The sequence below is a fragment of the Carcharodon carcharias genome (genome assembly GCF_017639515.1).
Source record: "Carcharodon carcharias isolate sCarCar2 chromosome 36 unlocalized genomic scaffold, sCarCar2.pri SUPER_36_unloc_7, whole genome shotgun sequence".
Lineage (NCBI taxonomy): Eukaryota > Metazoa > Chordata > Chondrichthyes > Lamniformes > Lamnidae > Carcharodon > Carcharodon carcharias.
Window position 1 is genome coordinate 14,680 of NW_024470755.1, and position 18,849 is coordinate 33,528.

The 18,849-nt window shown below is 49.2% G+C and overlaps 1 protein-coding gene across 1 annotated transcript; it reads left to right on the top strand.

Annotated features, from left to right (window-relative positions):
• Window positions 1-1,759: 1,759 nt before the first annotated feature.
• LOC121274464 (leucine-rich repeat-containing protein 71-like) lies at window positions 1,760-17,793 on the top strand (the record flags this gene model as incomplete). Its single annotated transcript, XM_041181806.1, has 3 exons — window positions 1,760-1,892; window positions 3,109-3,230; window positions 17,413-17,793. Coding segments are annotated over 3 exons (381 nt in total), but the record flags the coding sequence as incomplete, so codon positions are not given.
• Between the last annotated feature and the right edge of the window lie 1,056 nt (window positions 17,794-18,849).

Here is an 18,849-nt window from a genome sequence, read left to right on the forward strand (position 1 = left end):
TCACTGACTCTCACTGCTCCAGTCTCTCTCTCTCCCTCACAGTCACTGAGTCTCACTGCTCCAGTCTCTCTCTCTCACAGTCACTGACTCTCACTACTCCAGTCTCTCTCTCTCTCACAGTCACTGAATCTCACTGATCCAGTCTCTCTCTCTCTCACACACACTGAGTCTCACTGCTCCCACTCTCCCTCCTAGTCACTGAGTCTCACTGCTCGAGTCTCTCTCTCACAGTCACTGAGTCTCACTGCTCCAGTCTCTCTCTCTCTCTCAGTCAAGTCTCACTGCTCCCACTCTCCCTCCTCGTCACTGAGTCTCAGTGTTCCAGTCTCTCTCTCACAGCCACTGAGTCTCACTGCTCCAGTCTCTCTCTCTCTCACAGTCACTGAGTCTCACTGCTCCAGTCTCTCTCTCTCACAGTCACTGAGTCTCACTGCTCCAGTCTCTCTCTCACAGTCACTGAGTCTCACTGCTCCAGTCTCTCTCTCACAGTCCCTGAGTCTCACTGCTCCAGTATCTCTCTCGCTCTCTCAATGTCACTGAGTCTCACTGCTCCAGTCTCTCTCTCTCTCTCTCTCTCACAGTCACTGAGTCTCACTGCTCCAGTCTCTCTCTCACAGTCACTGACTCTCACTGCTCCAGTCTCTCTCTCTCTCTCACAGTCACTGACTCTCACTGCTCCAGTCTCTCTCTCTCTCTGACAGTCACTGAGTTTCACTGCTCCAGTCTCTCTCTCACTGTCACTGAGTCTCACTGCTCCAGTCTCTCTCCCTCACAGTCACTGAGTCTCACTGCTCCAGTCTCTCTCACACAGTCACTGAGTCTCACTGCTCCAGTCTCTCTCTCTCTCTCAAAGTCACTGAGTCTCACTGCTCCAGTCTCTCTCTCACTGTCACTGAGTCTCACTGCTCAAGTCTCTCTCTCTCTCTCAGTCAGAGTCTCACTGCTCCCACTCTCTCTCCTAGTCACTGAGTCTCACTGCTCCAGTCTCTCTGTTCTCACAGTTACTGAGTCTCACTGCTCCTGTCTCTCTCTCTCTCTCAGTCTCTGAGTCTCACTGCTCCAGTCTCTCTCTCTCTCACAGTCACTGAGTTTCACTGCTCCAGTCTCTCTCTCACAGTCACTGAGTTTCACTGCTCCAGTCTCTCTCTCACAGTCACTGAGTCTCACTGCTCCAGTCTCTCTCTCACTGTCACTGAGTCTCACTGCTCCAGTCTCTCTCTCGCTCTCTCACAGTCATTGAGTCTCACTGCTCCAGTCTCTCTCTCACAGTCACTGAGTCTCACTGCTCCTGTCTCTCTCACAGTCACTGAGTCTCACTGCTCCAGTCTCTCTCTCAGTCACTGAGTCTCACTGCTCCTGTCTCTCTCTCACAGTCACTGAGTCTCACTGCTCCAGTCTCTCTCTCTCTCTCTGTCTCTGAGTCTCACTGCTCCAGTCTCTCTGTCTCTCACAGTCACTGAGTCTCACTGTCTCAGTCTCTCTCTCTCTCTGTCTCTGAGTCTCACTGCTCCAGTCTCTCTGTCTCTCACAGTCACTGAGTTTCACTGCCTCAGTCTCTCTCTCTCTCTGTCTCTGAGTCTCACTGCTCCAGTCTCTTTGTCTCTCACAGTCACTGAGTCTCACTGCTCCAGTCTCTCTCTCTCTCTCTCTCTCACAGTCACTGAATCTCACTGCTCCAGTCTCTCTCTCTCTCTCACAGTCACTGAGTCTCACTGCTCCAGTCTCTCTCTCTCACAGTCACTGATTCTCACTGCTTCAGCCCGAGTCACCGAGTCCTGTGTTCTTCCTGCAGGCTGCCGAGATTTTGAATCCGTTGATTGATTTTGCCGAGCATCGGGACGGTAATGTGTATCTCCCTGGAAACCTTTGCCTCATGAGCCTTAACCTGACACGTAAGTGTCCCCTGGTGACCATCGAATTATTGAGCATTATTTCTTAAGCTTTAACTGGTCGTTGCCTTGGAGTCGATCCAGTCAGTTGTGAAGTTTTGAAAGCTGTCTGTGATGATGGAGTCATAATCCTCTGCATACCTGTCACCCTCCTTTTCCCAGAGATAATCTGCAGACCTCATTTCAAACCCCCACACCCTCTGCCATTACCCTAATTATCTGCCCACTACACATATCTCAATCTGTATAAATGAACTGAATTCTGGTGGCTTTCAAATATGTATTCTGTGCTTCCTGATGGTGTCTGCACACACCTTTTGCTCTGTCAGTTCAGGATTTTTGCTGTTTATGGAAACAGAAGCTGGGGTAAGCCATTCAGCCCCCCGAGTCGTTCATTCAAATCATGACTGATCTCCTGCACTGTCTCCAGCTTCCTACCCTACCCCACAATCCCCTCATTCCCTAAAATCCCAGCGATCTCAGTCTTCAAGATGTTGATCTGCGACCACCTAGTTCTCGATAGGTTATAGCCCACCCCAGCCATCTCCTTGTTACACACCCCTGCCTCCCCCCATGAATTAATTTACTCACCTCTCATTCCTCTAAAGTCCAGGGAATATGGGCCCTTTCCACTCGATCTTCTCCCGCTCTCACCCTAGGAATGCACCTTGTGAAGCCTTGGTTCCCTCGCCTCAGGCATTGATGTACCTTATGAATAGCTGAAGCCCCAGCACCGACCCTTGTGGCGCTCCACTAACCTGAAGCGACCCATCTATCCCTGCCCCGTGTTCTCTGTTCCCCAGTCTTCAATCCATGTTCCCAACCCCCCAATGCCAGAAACAATCATCTTGTGTTAACGGCCTCTTAAATGGCAGCTTATCACGTGCCGTCTAAATGTCCAAATATGTTACATCCCTTTTCTCAGTCTTATCCACCCGGCTCGCTAGAGCCTCAAAATAACCCCCAGGTCCCAGCGATTTGCCAATGCTGAGCCTGCTGGTTAAATCAGTTGCCAGTAAAGGCTCTGCTGGTTAAATCAGTTGCCAGTAAAGGCTCTGCTGGTTAAATCAGTTGCTGGTGATGATTTTGCTGGTTAATTGAGTTGATGGTGGTAGTTTTGCTGGTTAATTGAGATTGCTGGTGGTTAACTGAGTTGCTGGCAGTGATTTTGCTGGTTAACTGAGTTTCTGGTGGTGATTGGTTTCTCTTTCTGTCTCAGATAATCAGATTACGGAGACTGGTCTGAAAGCTTTTCTGACAATGGTTAAAACGCAGACACATAACGTGAAGCAGAGCCCTGATGGGAGGACAACGAGTGGACTGTTGAGGCTGTCGATAACGGTGAGTCATATTGTTCCTCTGTGTCAAATTCACCATAGCCAGAGAGCAGCTCCTCGAAGATTACGCGGCACATGGTGGGCAGTGGAAGAGGGTTCGATGGCACGCAGTGGGACTGGGTTAGAAACACACAGGACTTGGGGGTGGACGGGTGCAGTTGGAGGGTGCAAAATATGGGCAGCATAACCTGCCTCCAACGTCCTAAAAGGAGGCAGGTGGGGTGACTGACCCACTCCCCAGAGGCAGGTGGGGTGACTGACCCACTCCCCAGAGGCAGGTCAAGTGACTAACCCACTCCCCAGAGGCAGGTGGGGTGACTGACCCACTCCCCAGAGGCAGGTCATTCATTTAAGTATGTTCATGAGAATGTGTTCCCAGAGCTCAGGAAAACAAGCAGCTGAAAGGAAGCAAGATCGTCCGCATTCAGTCAGTGAGTGACTTTTTTCTTCATTACTGCTTCCAGGAAAGGGGGGGGGTGGTGTTTCTCCGATCAACCCTCCCCCTCCACCCACCTCCCATCCCTTCCTCCTTCCCGACCCTTCTGCAGCCTTTGACCCGGGTGACTGCACCCTCCCCCTCCAATACCTCCCCACTGTTGTCCGGCTGGGTGGGACTGCTCTCACCTGATCCCCCATTCTTATCTACCCAACAGCAGTCCGAGAATCATTTGCCATGGCTTCTCTTCCTGATTTACAACCCCCCTGCCCCCCCCCCCCCACTAGGATTTACCCTTGGTTGTCCCCCATTTCTCATCCACATGCTGCCTATCAAAACAACATTCGGAAACACAGCGTCACTTCCCACGTACACGCTGACCACATCCACCCCGACCAGACAACGTCTCTCTCAACCCTTCCATTGTCTCGAAATTGTCTGGCTTCCAATACTGGACCAACAGGAATTTCCTCCAATTGAATATAGGGAAGACCATTTTCTTCTGTCGTCACCACAAACTCTGTTCCCTACTCACCGATTTCTCAGAGGCTGATCCAGAATGTTCTCTTCTGGTGCCATTTTGACATTTTTTAAAAATTCATTCGTAGAACGTGGGCTTCACTGGCCGGGCCAGCATTTATTGCCCATCCCTAATTGCCCCCTTGAGAAGGTGGTGGGTGAGCCACCTTCTTGAGCCGCTGCAGTCCCTGTGATGTAGGTACACCCACCGTGCTGTTAGGGAGGGAGTTCCAGGATTTGGACCCAGCAACAGTGAAGGAAAGGCCGATATATTTCCAAGTCAGGATGGGGAGTGGCTCGGAGGGGAACTTCCAGGTGGTGGTGTTCCCCATGTGTCTGCTGCCCTTGTCCTTCTAGATGGTAGTGGTCGTGGGTTTGGAAGGTGCTGTCTAAGGAGCCTTGGTGAGTTGCTGAAGTGCATCTAGTAGATGGTACACACACTGCTGCTACTGTGCGTCGGTGGTGGAGGGAGTGAATGTTTGTGGATGGGGTGCCGATCAAGCGGGGCTGCTTTGTCCTGGATGGTGTCAAGTTTCTTGAGTGTTGTAGGAGCTGCGCTCATCCAGGCAAGTGGGGAGTATTCCATCCCACTCCTGACTTGTGCCTTGTAGATGGTGGGCAGGCTTTGGGGAGTCAGGAGGTGAGTTACTCACTGCGGGATTCCCAGCCTCTGACCTGCTCTTGTAGCCACAGTATTTATATGGCTGGTCCAGTTCAGTTTCTGGTCAATGGTAACTCCCAGGATGTTGATAGTGGGGGATTCAGCGATGGTAATGCCATTGAATGTCAAGGGGCAATGGTTGGATTCTCTCTTGTTGGAGATGGTCATTGCCTGACACTTGTTTGGCATGAATGTTACTTGCCACTTGTCAGCCCAAGCCTGGATATTGTCCAGGTCTTGCTGCATTTGGACATGGACTGCTTCAGTATCTGAGGAGTCGCGAATGGTGCTGAACATTGTGCAATCATCAGCGAACATCCCCACTTCTGACCTTATGATGGAAGGAAGGTCATTGATGAACTTCCAACCCTATATCCACGCCATCACTAAACTGCCTAATTCAGCCTCTGTAACTTCGCCCGATTCAGCCTCTCCCTCATCTAATTCACTGCTGAAACTCTCATCCACGCCTTCGTTACCTCCAGACTCAACTTTTCCAATGAAGAAAAGAGTTGACGTTTCGAGTCCTCATGACCCAGATCTTATTGAATAGTGGAGCAGGCTCGAGGGGCTGAATGGCCTCCATCCGCTTCCACTTCTTATCTTCCGAAAAAGTCATGAGGACTCGAAACGTCAACTCTTTTCTTCTCCGCCGATGCTGCCAGACCTGCTGAGTTTTTCCAGGTAATTCTGTTTTTGTTTTGGATTTCCAGCATCCGCAGATTTTTGGTTTTTATCAACTTTTCCAATGCCTGGCTGCTCTCCCACATTCCACCCGCCATAAAATTGAGCTTATCCAACCCTCTCCTGCCATCCCAAATCGCCTTCACCATCACTCCTGTGCTCGCTGACATAAATTGACTCCTAATTAAGCAACATTTCCAATTTAATCCTTTTCAGATTCTCTGCCCTCATCCCTGCCTATCTCTGTAACCCCCTGCAACTCCACCGTCCTCCGAGCTATCTGCACTCCACCAATCCTAGCCCCTTAAGCAACTCCGAATTTAATCGCACCAGCATTGGTGGCCAAACCTTCAGCGGCGAACATCTCTGGAATTCCCTCCCTAAACCTCGTCATCTCTCTACTCATCTCTCCTCCTTTAAGATGCTCCTTAAAACCTACCGCTTGGACCAAGCTTTTTGGTCATCTCCTACGTAGCTCAATGTCAAACGTTGTCTGCTCGCACTCCTGTGAACCACCTTCAGACTTTTTCGGAAGATAAGAAGTGGAAGTGTTTGGAGGCCATTCAGCCCCTCGAGCCTGCTCCACTATTCAATAAGATCAGGGCTGATCTTTTACCTCAATTCCACCTTCCTTCCCTATCCCTGTATCCCCTAATCCTCGCAGCACTCAACAATCTACCACAAGAACAGAAGAAATAGGATCAGGAGTAGACCAAAACCAGCTCCGCCATCCTGGGCTTCAGCTCCACTTTTTCCACCCGCTCCCTGTATCCTCCACCCAGCTCCATGACCGAGCAGCCGTGGCTCTCTGGGCTCAGGAACTCCAAAGACTCCAGGATGCCTGAAATAAAAGAGGAAATTCTCCTCATCACAGTCCGAAATAACTGACCCCCTTATTCTGAGCCTGTGATCCTGTGTTCTTGACTCCCCAGAAACATATTTTCAACATCTTCCATGTCAAGTCCCTTCGGAATTTTATATGCTTCAATTAGACAACCTCTCATTTTTCTACCCCCTCCCCCGGGGAATATAGATCTAGGATAGTTTTTTTTCGCTCGTCCATGGGGTGTATGCGTTGCTGGCGAGACCAGCATTTATTGCCCGTCCCTAATTGCCCCTTGAGCTGAGGGTCTCGCTCGGCCATTTCAGGGGGGCAGTTAAGAAACAACCACATTGCTGTGGGTCTGGAGTCACATATAGGCCAGACCGGGTAAGGACAGCAGATTTCCCTCCCCTAAATGGGGCATTAATGACCCAGATGATTTTTTTAAGACGTGGTTGTCATTAGACTTTTAATTCCAGATTTTTATTGAATTTGAATTCCACTGTCTGCCGGGATGGGATTCGAACCTGGGTCCCCAGTAGCAATACCCCTCCACCACTGCCTCCCCAAGTCCTGTCATCCCAGGGACCAGTCTAGTGAACCTTTATTGCACTCCCTCTAGGCCAAGTGTGTCTTCCCTTAGGTAAGGAGACCAAAACTGAACACTGAGCTCCAGGTGAGGCCTCCACCATCACTCTACCTCATTGTAGCAAGACTTCTTGACTCTTATACTCCGAGTCTTTGTAAGAACAGCGAACATATCAGTTGCCTTTCTAATTGCTTACTGTATCTGCGTGTGAACTATCTGTGGTTCATGTACGAGGACACCCAGATTCTCGGAATGCAAACATTACCCAGTCTCGCTCAATTCAAAAAGATATTTGGCTTTTTCCTTTCCCACTAAATTGGACAACTTCGCCTGGACTACATTATATCCCGTTTGCCATTGCTCTTGGGAAGAATGAAGCTATTGTTTTCAGTCTTCACTCCAAACTCCATTTCCTAGCTACTGACTTCATCCCTCTCCCCTCCCTGGTAACAGTCTGAGAGTAAGCCAGCCTACTCGAAACCTCAGTGTCACAACTGATCCCAAGATGAACTTCGGACTACATATTTGCTCTGTCACCAAGACCGCCTGTTAAAAACCCAGATAAGAGGAATACACAGTCTGTCTCTCGTTCCGCTGCTCCACTCCACAGCAATGTGGTCGACTCTTAAATATCCTCTGAACAAGGGCAATTAGGGATGGGCAATAAATGCTGGCCAAGCCAGTGGCACTCATCCCACTAGTCAAAAGGCCAAATTTCTGCTTTCCCTCTGAGTCACAGAAAGATCACTCGATGCACTGGATCCTTCAATAAACAACAACATTATTAGCTGCTTATAAAACCAGGCTTGTCAGGTAAAAAGGCAGAGCTTATTAACATGCAGTATGAAATATGAAACTATAATAATTACTTTAAATACCCTAACTCGTGCTCTCTCTCAGACACACACACACTTTCTCTCTCGCTCTCTCTCTCTCCCCCGCTCACACGCCCGCTCTCACACTCACACCCACACACTAAAATAAAATAGAGGAATTCTGCCAAAAGGTTATAAGTCAATGGCTCAAGGGAAAAGGATAGATAGTGGAGTCCTTGAAATGGCATCCAGGCTGTCCGGTTAGTCTCTCAGGGTTGGCCTGGGAAACAGTCGGTGCCTTTTGCACTACTTTTTCAGGGGGACTTCAGGGAAAACTTGCAGTCAGTCAATTTCAGAACGTAGAGCGACTTTGGAGCAATGTCCATCCCCCTTTCACTTCCCAATGAATCCGGAGCTTCAGGAGCTGCTGTCTTCTTTACTCAAGCAGTTGGTCCTTCTCGATTCCCCCAAAGCAAAGCAGCCGACCCAGCTTTTGAACACAGTTTTCCAGGCATGTTTTTTCCCTCAAAGCCATAAACCACCATGTGACCCTTTCTGTAAACGGCCCACCCGGGGTCAAGAGGATTCCAGCTTCTTTAAAGCCGCTTCATTACATTTTCCTGTGAAACGCTGTCTTTTCCAGGAACAGCAGTCACCAGGGAACAGCACTGAACCTTTAAGGAAGTGTCTTTTCAAACATAGAAACTCTTCCAGAATGTCCTTAGCTCTTGAAGATAAACCATTTTCTGTCAGTGAAGTGTTTTTAACTCTGCCTCTGTAACAACGCCTGACTTTGTTCCGGCCTCTGCTCATCTGCTGCTCATCCAGGTCACCGTTACCTCCAATCTCAACAGCTCCAATGTGCGCCTCGCTGGTCTCCCACAATCTCCTCTTCATAAACTCACAGCAACTCCCACTCCGCTGTCATCTCTGTGCTCACTGAGCTACATTGGCTGCCAGTCAAGCAGCGTCTTAGAATCAGAGTCAGTTACAGTGCAGGAGGCGGCCATACGCCAGCTCCCCATAGAGCAACTCACTCAGCCCCACTCCCCTGTCCGAGCCCCTGTGAGTTTATTTCCCTCGAGTGCCCATCCAATTTCCCTCTGAAATCATTCATCATCTCCGCTTCCACGCCCCTCATGGGCAACGAGTTCCAGGTCACCACTCGCTACGCAAAAAAAGTTCATTCTCACATCCCCCCCACCCCCCACCACACTGCATCTCTTGTCCAAAAACTTAAATCTGTGACCTTCTACTCCTTGTACCGTCAGCCAATGGGACCAGCCTTTCTTTCTCTCCCTTATCCAAACCTGTCACCATCTTGTTCACACCTCGATCAAATCCCCCCCTCGATCTCCTTTGCTCCAAGGGGAACAATCCCAGCTTCTCGAACCGAACCCTGTCGCTAAAACCGCACCCCCATCCCTGGACCCGTTCTGGTAAATCCCCCTCCGCACCCTCTCACGGACTCTCGCATCCTCCCTGATGTGTGGCGACCAGATCTGGTGGGGGCGGGGGGCAGCTCTCGAGCTGGGGCCCCGTCCAGATCTAACAGCTTCCCCGCTTTCATGAAGCCCAAGGTCCCGTACACTCACCACCCTCTCAATGTCCTGCAACTTGCAAAAATCTGTGCACATGCACTCCCAGGTCCCTCTGTGCCCACCCATTCTGTAGAGCATGAAGTCAATACTGCCCCTCCTATCAAAATGCACCACTTTGTACTTCTCTGTATGAGATTCCAGCTGTCGTTTTTCTGTATAATTCTGCTGGCCTATCTTCGTATCGTCCTCACTGCTCGCTACGCCTCCAAATTTTTTTTCTTGGTTGAGCTTGTTTATAAATCCCTCCATGGCCTCAGCCCTTCCTATCTCTATTATCTCTAACACCACCCCCTCCCCACCCCATGCAATCCTCCAAGATATCTGCGCTCCTCCAACCCTGGCCCCCACTGCCCATCCTAATTTTAATCGCTCAGCCAAGGAGCTTGACAGGGTAGATGCTGAAAGGTTGTTCCCCCTTGTGGGAGAGCCTAGGACCGGAGGGCACAATCTCAGAGTAAGGGGGTCACCCATTTAAGACAGAGATGAGGAGGAATTTCTTCTCTGAGGATAGTCAATCTGTGGAATTCTTTACCTGCAGAGGGCTGTAGAGGCTGGGTCTTTAAATACATTCAAGGCTGAGATAGACAGGGTTTTAATCAGTAAGGGGATCAAGGGTTATGGGGGAAAGGCAGGAAAGCGGAGTCGAGGATTTTCAGATCAGCCTTGATCTCATTTGAATGACAGAACAGACTCAATGGGCCGAATGGCCTACTTCTGCTCCTACATCTTATGGACCATTGGTGGCCATGCCTTCAGTTGCCCAGGCCCCAACTTCTGAAATACCCTCCTTACATCTCCCTGCCTCTCAACCTCACTTTCCTCCATGAAAAGACTCCTTAAACCCACCTCTTTGACCAAGATTTCGGACACCTGACCTAATATCTCCTGAAGTGGCTCAGGGTCTCACTTTGTTTTATAACAGTCCTGCGAAGCTCCTTGGAACGTTCCGTTACATTAAAGATGCTATGTAAATACAAGTTGTTGTTATAATTACCACGCTCTTGTCCACTCATCTGACCCGTCTATGTCCCTTGGCAGGGCCCTGATCACCGCTTACTCTCCTACCTGACTTCATGTCGTCAGCCAGCTTGGATACATAACACTCAGCCCCTTCATCTAAATCATTAACATAGATTGCAAGTACTGATCCTTGTGGTACCCTGCTGGTTACACTCTGCCAACCCCAAAAATGTCTCACTTGTTCCTACTCTCCATTTCCTGTCCATTAACAGTCGTCAGTCCACATTAGTATATTCCCGCCAACCTCATGAGCCCTAATTTTGTGTAGTAACTTCTTGTGCGGCGCCTTACTGGATGCCTGTTGAAAACCCAAATACACCACATCCACTGGTTCCCCCTTATCCATCCTCAAAAACCGGGGACAAATTTGTCAAACAGGACTTCTTCCCTTTAATAAAAGCGAAACAGCGCGGCTGCTGGAAATCTGAAACAAAAACAGAAAATGCTGGAAAAACTCAGCAGGACCGAAAGCCTCTTGTGGAGAGAAAAAAAAGAGAGTTAACATTTCAAAGTTCCCATGGCTCTAAAGAAGAGTCATAAGGACTCGAAGTGTTAACTCTGCTTTCCTTCCCTTTTATAAGATGTGTTGACTTTTCTTAATCAGATTAGGATTTTCTAAGTGCCCTGTTACCATGACCCTAATAATAGGCTCTAGCATTTTGCCAACTGCAGATGTTAAGCTAACTAACCCATAATAAAGAGGAGTTAAAATCAGGATTATACGTGATTACCTTATTTTCCATTATAATTTCACCTGTCTGCCTCTAATGGGCCCACATTTACTTGCACTAATCTCTTCCCCTTTGCACATCTATAAAAACAATTGCGATCTGTCTTTATGTCTCGTGCTAGTCTACTCACTTTGCTAAACATTTCAAGCATCTTTCATTACTGGTGATTGCTTGTTTACCATCATATCTTTTAATGTAACACCCAGCCAGCCCCTTATGTTTTCCAAAGTTTGCTTTGTTTAGTTTTAAGGCCCCAGTTATTGGACTTAACTAAACTAAATCACACTCAAACTCCATATAAACCTCTACCCAATTATGCTCACTCTTACATAGAGGCCTTTCCCCCCTTTTTTTTTCACACAAGTTTATCGGATAACCCTTTCTCGTTGCACAATACTAGATTCAAAATAGCCTGTTCCCCAGTTGGCTTCTCAACATACAGATCAAGCAACCTACCTCGTAGACATTGCACTGGTACACTCCACATTATTACTGCCAATTTGGTTTGCTCAGTCTATATGAAGATTAAAGTCTCTGTGGTTACTGTGTTACCCTTACTACGGGCACCTCTAATTTCCTGATTTATACCCTTCCCTACACTAGTCCGGTTAGAGGGCAGATAAACAGCTCCCGCGATTGTTTTCTGCTCTCGCCCAAACTGATTCTAACACGAGAAGTTATCTACCCTGGAGTATTTGTTTCCCAGCCTCGGAAACCTTGCAACCATGTCTCCCGAGTGCCTATTAGACCTGACTGTTTCCATTTTGTGCTAATTCACTTAAGCCAGTGTTTCTCGCATTCAGACAATAGCGCCTTTCGCTTTGACTTTTTCTGAATTATCCCTGACCTTACCTGAGTCAGTCCTTGTTACTCTCACTGCCCCTTTCTCATCCGCTCTTCATATTTTTAACTGCTGCCCTGCTCTAGAACTTTGACATTTCCTCTGCTGCTTTTGCAATTACCCTCTCTTGAATCCTTCCATCTTGTCTTTATTTGTTTAAAGCCCGTGTCCATTGCCCTGGTTATTCCAGTTGCCAGGACATTGGACCCAGGCCAGTTTACGTGCAGCCCACTGCAGTGTGATAGCTCCCCCTTTCTCCAGCACCGGTACCACTGGCCCTTGAAGCAAAACCTCAACATCACTCCTTGAGCCGCACGTTTAACTTTCTAATCTCTTTATCCCCGTGCCAATTGCTGCATGGCTCAGGTTATCCAGAGATTATTGCTCGAGGCTGATTTCTTAAAAATTTGGACTTTAGCTGCTCTCACTCTCGGCAGAACAGCATTTCAGGTTCTATCTATGCCTTTGGTTCCTACGTGGACCACCAGAACGGGATCCTCAAGCCTCTCCACCCCATGTTTCTCTTCACCCGAGAGGGAAAGGTCTTTAATCCTGGCACCAGGCAGGCAACATGGCCTTGGGAGCACCCTCTATCTCTCTCTCTTTCTGTCTCTGATTATACTGTCTCCTGTCACTGTCGTGTGTGTTTGTCTGTCTGTCATGTTCCTTTTCACTTCTCACCTTCATTGGCATCCTGTGCCATGGTTAGTTTGTCCATCCAGCCTGCAGTGCTTGCTCTCACCCACACAGGTATCTCCCTGCAGTGCGTGGTCTACCCGCACAGGTATCTCCCTGCAGTGCTTGCTCTCACCCACACAGGTATCTCCCTGCAGTGCTTGCTCTCACCCACACAGGTATCTCCCTGCAGTGCTTGCTCTCACCCACACAGGTATCTCCCTGCAGTGCTTGCTCTCACCCACACAGGTATCTCCCTGCAGTGCTTGCTCCAACCCACACAGGTATCTCCCTGCAGTGCTTGCTCTCACCCACACAGGTATCTCCCTGCAGTGCTTGCTCTCACCCACACAGGTATCTCCCTGCAGTGCTTGTTCTCACCCACACAGGTATCTCCCTGCAGTGCTTGCTCCAACCCACACAGGTATCTCTTTGCAGTGCTTGCTTTCACCCACACAGGTATCTCCCTGCAGTGCTTGCTGTCACCCAAACACATATCTCCCTGCAGTGGTTGCTCTCACCCACACAGTTAGCTCCCTGCAGTGCTTGCTCTCATCCACACAGGTAGCTCCCTGCAGTGCTTGCTCTCATCCACACAGGTAGCTCCCTGCAGTGCTGGCTCTCACCCACACAGGTATCTCCCTGCAGTGCTGGCTCTCACCCACACAGGTATCTCCCTGCAGTGCTTGCTCTCACCCACACAGGTATCTCCCTGCAGTGCTTGCTCTCGTCCACACAGGTATCTCCCTGCAGTGCTTTATCTCGTCCACACAGGTATCTCCCTGCAGTGCTTGCTCTCACCCACACAGGTATCTCCCTGCAGTACTTGCTCTCGTCCACACAGGTATCTCCCTGCAGTGCTTGCTCTCGTCCACACAGGTATCTCCCTGAAGTGCTTGCTCTCGCCCACAGAGGTATCTCCCTGCAGTGCTTGCTCTCACCCACATAGGTATCTCCCTGCAGTGCTTGCTCTCATCCACACAGGTAGCTCCCTGCAGTGCTTGCTCTCACCCACGCAAGTAGCCCCCTGCAGTGCTTGCTTTCACCCACACAGGTATCTCCCTGCAGTGCTTGCTGTCGTCCACACAGGCAGCTCCCTGCAGTGCTTGCTCTCACCCACACAGGTATCTCCCTGCAGTGCTTGCTCTCACCCACACAGGTATCTCCCTGCAGTGCTTGCTCTCACCCACACAGGTATCTCCCTGCAGTGCTTGCTTTCACCCACATAGGTACCTCCCTGCAGTGCTTGCTCTCACCCACACAGGTAGCTCCCTGCAGTGCTTGCTCTCACCCACACAGATAGCTCCCTGCAGTGCTTGCTCTCGTCCACACAGGTATCTCCCTGCAGTGCTTGCTCTCGTCCACACAGGTAGCTCCATGCAGTGCTTGCTCTCACCCACACAGGTATCTCCCTGCAGTGCTTGCTCTCGTCCACACAGGTAGCTCCCTGCAGTGCTTGCTCTCATCCACACAAGTATCTCCCTGCAGTGCTTGAACTCGTCCACACAGGTATCTTCCTGCAGTGCTTGCTCTCACCCACACAGGTATCTCCCTGAGTGCTTTCTCTCACCCACACAGGTATCTCCCTGCAGTGCTTGCTCTCGTCCACACAGGTAGCTCCCTGCAGTGCTTGCTCTCACCCTCACAGGTTTGTCCCTGCAGTGCTTGCTCTCACCCACACAGGTATCTCCCTGCAGTGCTTGCTGTCACCCACACAGGTAGCTCCCTGCAGTGCTTGCTCTCACCCACACAGGTTTCTCCTTGCATTGCTTGCTCTTATCCACACAGGTAGCTCCCTGCAGTGCTTGCTCTCACCCACACAGGTATCTCCCTGCAGTGCTTGCTCTCGTCCACACAGATATCTCCCTGCAGTGCTTGCTCTCACCCTCACAGGTTTGTCCCTGCAGTGCTTGCTCTCACCCACACAGGTATCTCCCTGCAGTGCTTGCTCTCACCCACACAGGTATCTCCCTGCAGTGCTTGCTCTCACCCACACAGGTATCTCCCTGCAGTGTTTGCTCTCACCCACACAGGTATCTCCCTGCAGTGCTTGCTCTCACCCACACATGTATCTCCCTGCATTGCTTGCTCTCGTCCTCACAGGTAGCTAATACCTTGAACATGTTTGGCAAAGTCGAGTGCTGAGGCTTTTGCATTACTCTATCCCTGACCTCCATAGCTGCTTGACTCACTGTCGCACCTTCCTGTCTCTGACCATTGACCAACTCAAAAGTTCTACTTGACCTAAGGTGTGTGTCTGCCTCCTGGATCATGGTGTCCCGGTAACTCTTCTCCTCGCTAATGCACACAATGTCTGCAAATCCCGTTCTAGCTCAACAACTTTGAGCTGAAGTATCTCAAGCTGCAGACACTTCACTGCACTGATGGTTTCCAGAATCAAAATGCCCCCCTCAAACTCCCACGTTAGCTACTGGGTCTATCTGACATCATTTATTTATTTACTTCATTTTCTTTTACATTGATTCGATTATTTTAGTTGTATGAATTCATTGTTTTATCTAGTTTAAGTTACTAAGTTTCCTAGCTTGGAACTGAAGAGAAAAACACACACCCGCTACCGGAGGGATAGCAGCTAAACAACACTGAATTCCCACTTACATCGAATTCCTGACCTCAGCTCTCTGTTAACAAACTGTTAACACTCTCTCATGAACACTCTGTGCTCCACACTCTGACTTACTGCGTTAAAGGTGCAATATGATACTTTTTATAGGTAAAGATTACAGCCCCATGTGTGTGTATTATACTTACAGTATCCAGCCTCGTGTGTGTGTATTATAAATACAGGATCCAGCCCTGTGTGTGTGTATATTATAAATACAGGATCCAGTCCTGTGTGTGTGTGTGTGTGTGTGTGTGTGTGTGTGTGTGTGTGTGTGTGTGTGTGTGTGTGTGTGTGTGTCTATTATAAATACAGGATCTGGCCGCCTGTGCGTGTGTGTCTATCATAAATACAGGATGCAGCCCCCTGTGTGTGTGTGTCTATTATAAATATATGATCTGGCCCCCTGTGTGTGTGTGTCTATTATAAATACAGGATCTGGCCCCCTGTGTGTGTGTGCCTATTATAAATACAGGATACAGCCCCCTGTGTGTGTGTTATAAATACAGGATCCAGCCCCCTGTGTGTGTGTGTGTTATAAGTACAGGATCTGGCTCCCTGTGTGTGTGTATATTATAAATATAGGATCCAGCCCCCTGTGTGTGTGTGTGTCTATTATAAATACAGGATCTGGCCCCCTGTGTGTGCATGTGTATTATGAATACAGGATCCAGCCCCCTGTGTGTGTGTGTCTATTATAAATACAGGATCCGGCCCCCTGTGTGTGCGTGTGTATTATAAATACAGGATGCGGCCCCCTGTGTGTGCGTGTGTATTATAAATACAAGATCCGGCCCCCTGTGTGTGTGTGTCTATTATAAATACAGGATCCGGCCCCCTGTGTGTGCGTGTGTATTATAAATACAGGATGCAGCCCCCTGTGTGTGTGTTATAAATACAGGATCCAGCCCCGTGTGTATGTGTTATAAATACAGGATCCAGCCCCCTGTGTGTGTGTGTCTATTATAAATACAGGATGCAGCCCCCTGTGTGTGTGTTATAAATACAGGATCCAGCCCCGTGTGTATGTGTTATAAATGCAGGATCAAGCCCCCTGTGTGTGTGTGTGTGTGTCTATTATAAATACAGGATCCAGCCCCCTGTGTGTGTGGGTCTATTATAAATACAGGATGCAGCCCCCTGTGTGTGTGTGTCTATTATAAATATAGGATCCAGCCCCCTGTGTGTGCGTGTGTATTATAAATATAGGATCTGGCCCCCTGTGTGCATATGTGTGTGTGTATATTATAAATACAGGATGCAGCCTCATCTGTGTGTGTGTGTGTGTGTCTATTATAAATACAGGATGCAGCCCCCTGTGTGTGTGTGTGTGTGTGTGTGTGTGTGTGTGTGTGTGTGTGTGTGTGTGTGTGTGTGTGTGTGTGTCTATTATAAATACAGGATCTGGCCCCCTGTGTGTGAGTGTGTGTGTATATTATAAATACAGGATCCAGCCCCCTATGTGCGTGTGTGTGTGTGTATATTATAAATACAGGATCCAGCCCCGTGTGTGTGTGTGTCTATTATAAATATATGATCTGGCCCCCTGTGTGTGTGTGTGTGTGTCTATTATAAATACAGGACCCAGCCCCGAATGTGCGTGTGTGTGTATATTATAAATACAGGATCCAGCCCCCTATGTGCGTGTGTGTGTGTATATTATAAATACAGGATCTGGCCCCGTGTGTGCATGTGTGTGTGTATATTATAAATACAGGATCCAGCCCCCTATGTGCGTGTGTGTGTGTATATTATAAATACAGGATCCAGCCCCCTATGTGCGTGTGTGTGTGTATATTATAAATACAGGATCCAGCCCCCTATGTGCGTGTGTGTGTGTATATTATAAATACAGGATCCAGCCCCCTGTGTGTGTGTGTGTGTGTGTGTGTGTGTGTGTGTGTGTGTGTATTATAAATACAGGATCTGGCCCCCTGTGTGTGTGTGTGTTTGTGTGTGTGTGTGTGTATATTATAAATACAGGATCCAGCCCCCTATGTGCGTGTGTGTGTGTATATTATAAATACAGGATCCAGCCCCCTGTCTGTGTGTGTGTGTGCGTGTGTGTGTGTGTGTATATTATAAATACAGGATACTGTGATTCTCCAGTAGTCAAGGCTTGTACATGGTTTTCTGGCTCATTGTGGTGTTCCTATTCTTAATTTCAGAGGAATGCTTTTGCTCTGACGTGTGAAACGTACACACTGCTTCAGGAGCTGATGTTAACTCGAGATCCCGTTGCCAAGCATCAAGTGATCTGCTCTCCAACGCCACTGCACGATGAGCAACAGTAACAGAGCTAATCTTTTCACACTCAGCGCTCCCGCAACAACCAGAAACCCTGCTGAACCCTCAGAGACAGGTCTGTGCTCAGGGAGCAGGCCAATCACCTCTTGTCAAAGTAGTTCAATTGTCCCCAATTCAATGAATATTTTGCTCCCCAAACCTCTGAATAGAGACACTCATTCTTGGCCGCCTGAGTCATCAGGACTAATTTCAAAAAATTCATATGATATTTAAAAATAAAATGTCAACTGGTTTCAACATAACCCGGATTCCTGTTCAGTCCTGCAACAGTATCCCAGCCAGCAGCAAGATACTCAACACAATCACGTTAATAACACAGCACACACATGTCCCAGCTCATAGGCACACGGGGGGCGGTGCAGGGGGAAGGGGAGCGGGAGTGGGCGAAGGAAGTCCTGGGCTGCAGGCACGGTTCTGGGGAGGGGGCTAGGGGGGTATGTCAGGGTTACAGGAACAGGGCGATGTGATCCCAGATCCCGGGTTACAGGAACAGGGCGATGAGATCCCAGAACCCGGGATACAGGAACAGGGCGATGAGATCCCCGGTTACAGGAACAGAGCGATAAGATCCCACATCCCAGGTTACAGGAACAGGGTGATGAGATCCTGGGTTACAGGAACAGGGCGATGAGATCCCAGATCCCGGGATACAGGAACAGGGCGATGAGATCCTGGGTTACAGGAACAGGGCGATCAGATCCCAGATCCCGGGTTACAGGAACAGGACAATGAGATCCCGGGTTACAGGAACAGGGCGATGAGATCCCAGGTTTCAGGAACAGGGCGATGAGATCCTGGATCCCGGGTTACAGGAACATGGCGATGAGATCCCGTGTAATAGGAACAGGGCGATGAGATCCCGAGATACAGGAATACGGCGATGTGATCCCAGATCCCGGGATACATGAACAGGGTGATGAGATCCCAGATCCCGGGTTACAGGAACAGGGCGATTAAATCCCGGGTTTACAGGAACAGGGGATGAGATCCCGAGATACAGGAAGACGCGATGAGATCCCAGATCCCGGGTTACAGGAACAGGGCGATTAGATCCCGGGTTTACAGGAAGAGGGCAATGAGATCCCGGATTACAGAAACTGGGCAATGAGATCCAGGGTTACAGGAACAGGGCTATGAGATCCCGTGTTACAGGAACAGGGCGATGAGATCCCGGGTTACAGGAACAGAGCGATGAGATCCCGGGTTACAGGAACAGGGCGATGAGAACCCGGGTTACAGGAACAGGGCGATGTGATCCCTGGTTACAGGAACAGGGCGATGAGATCCCGGGTGACAGG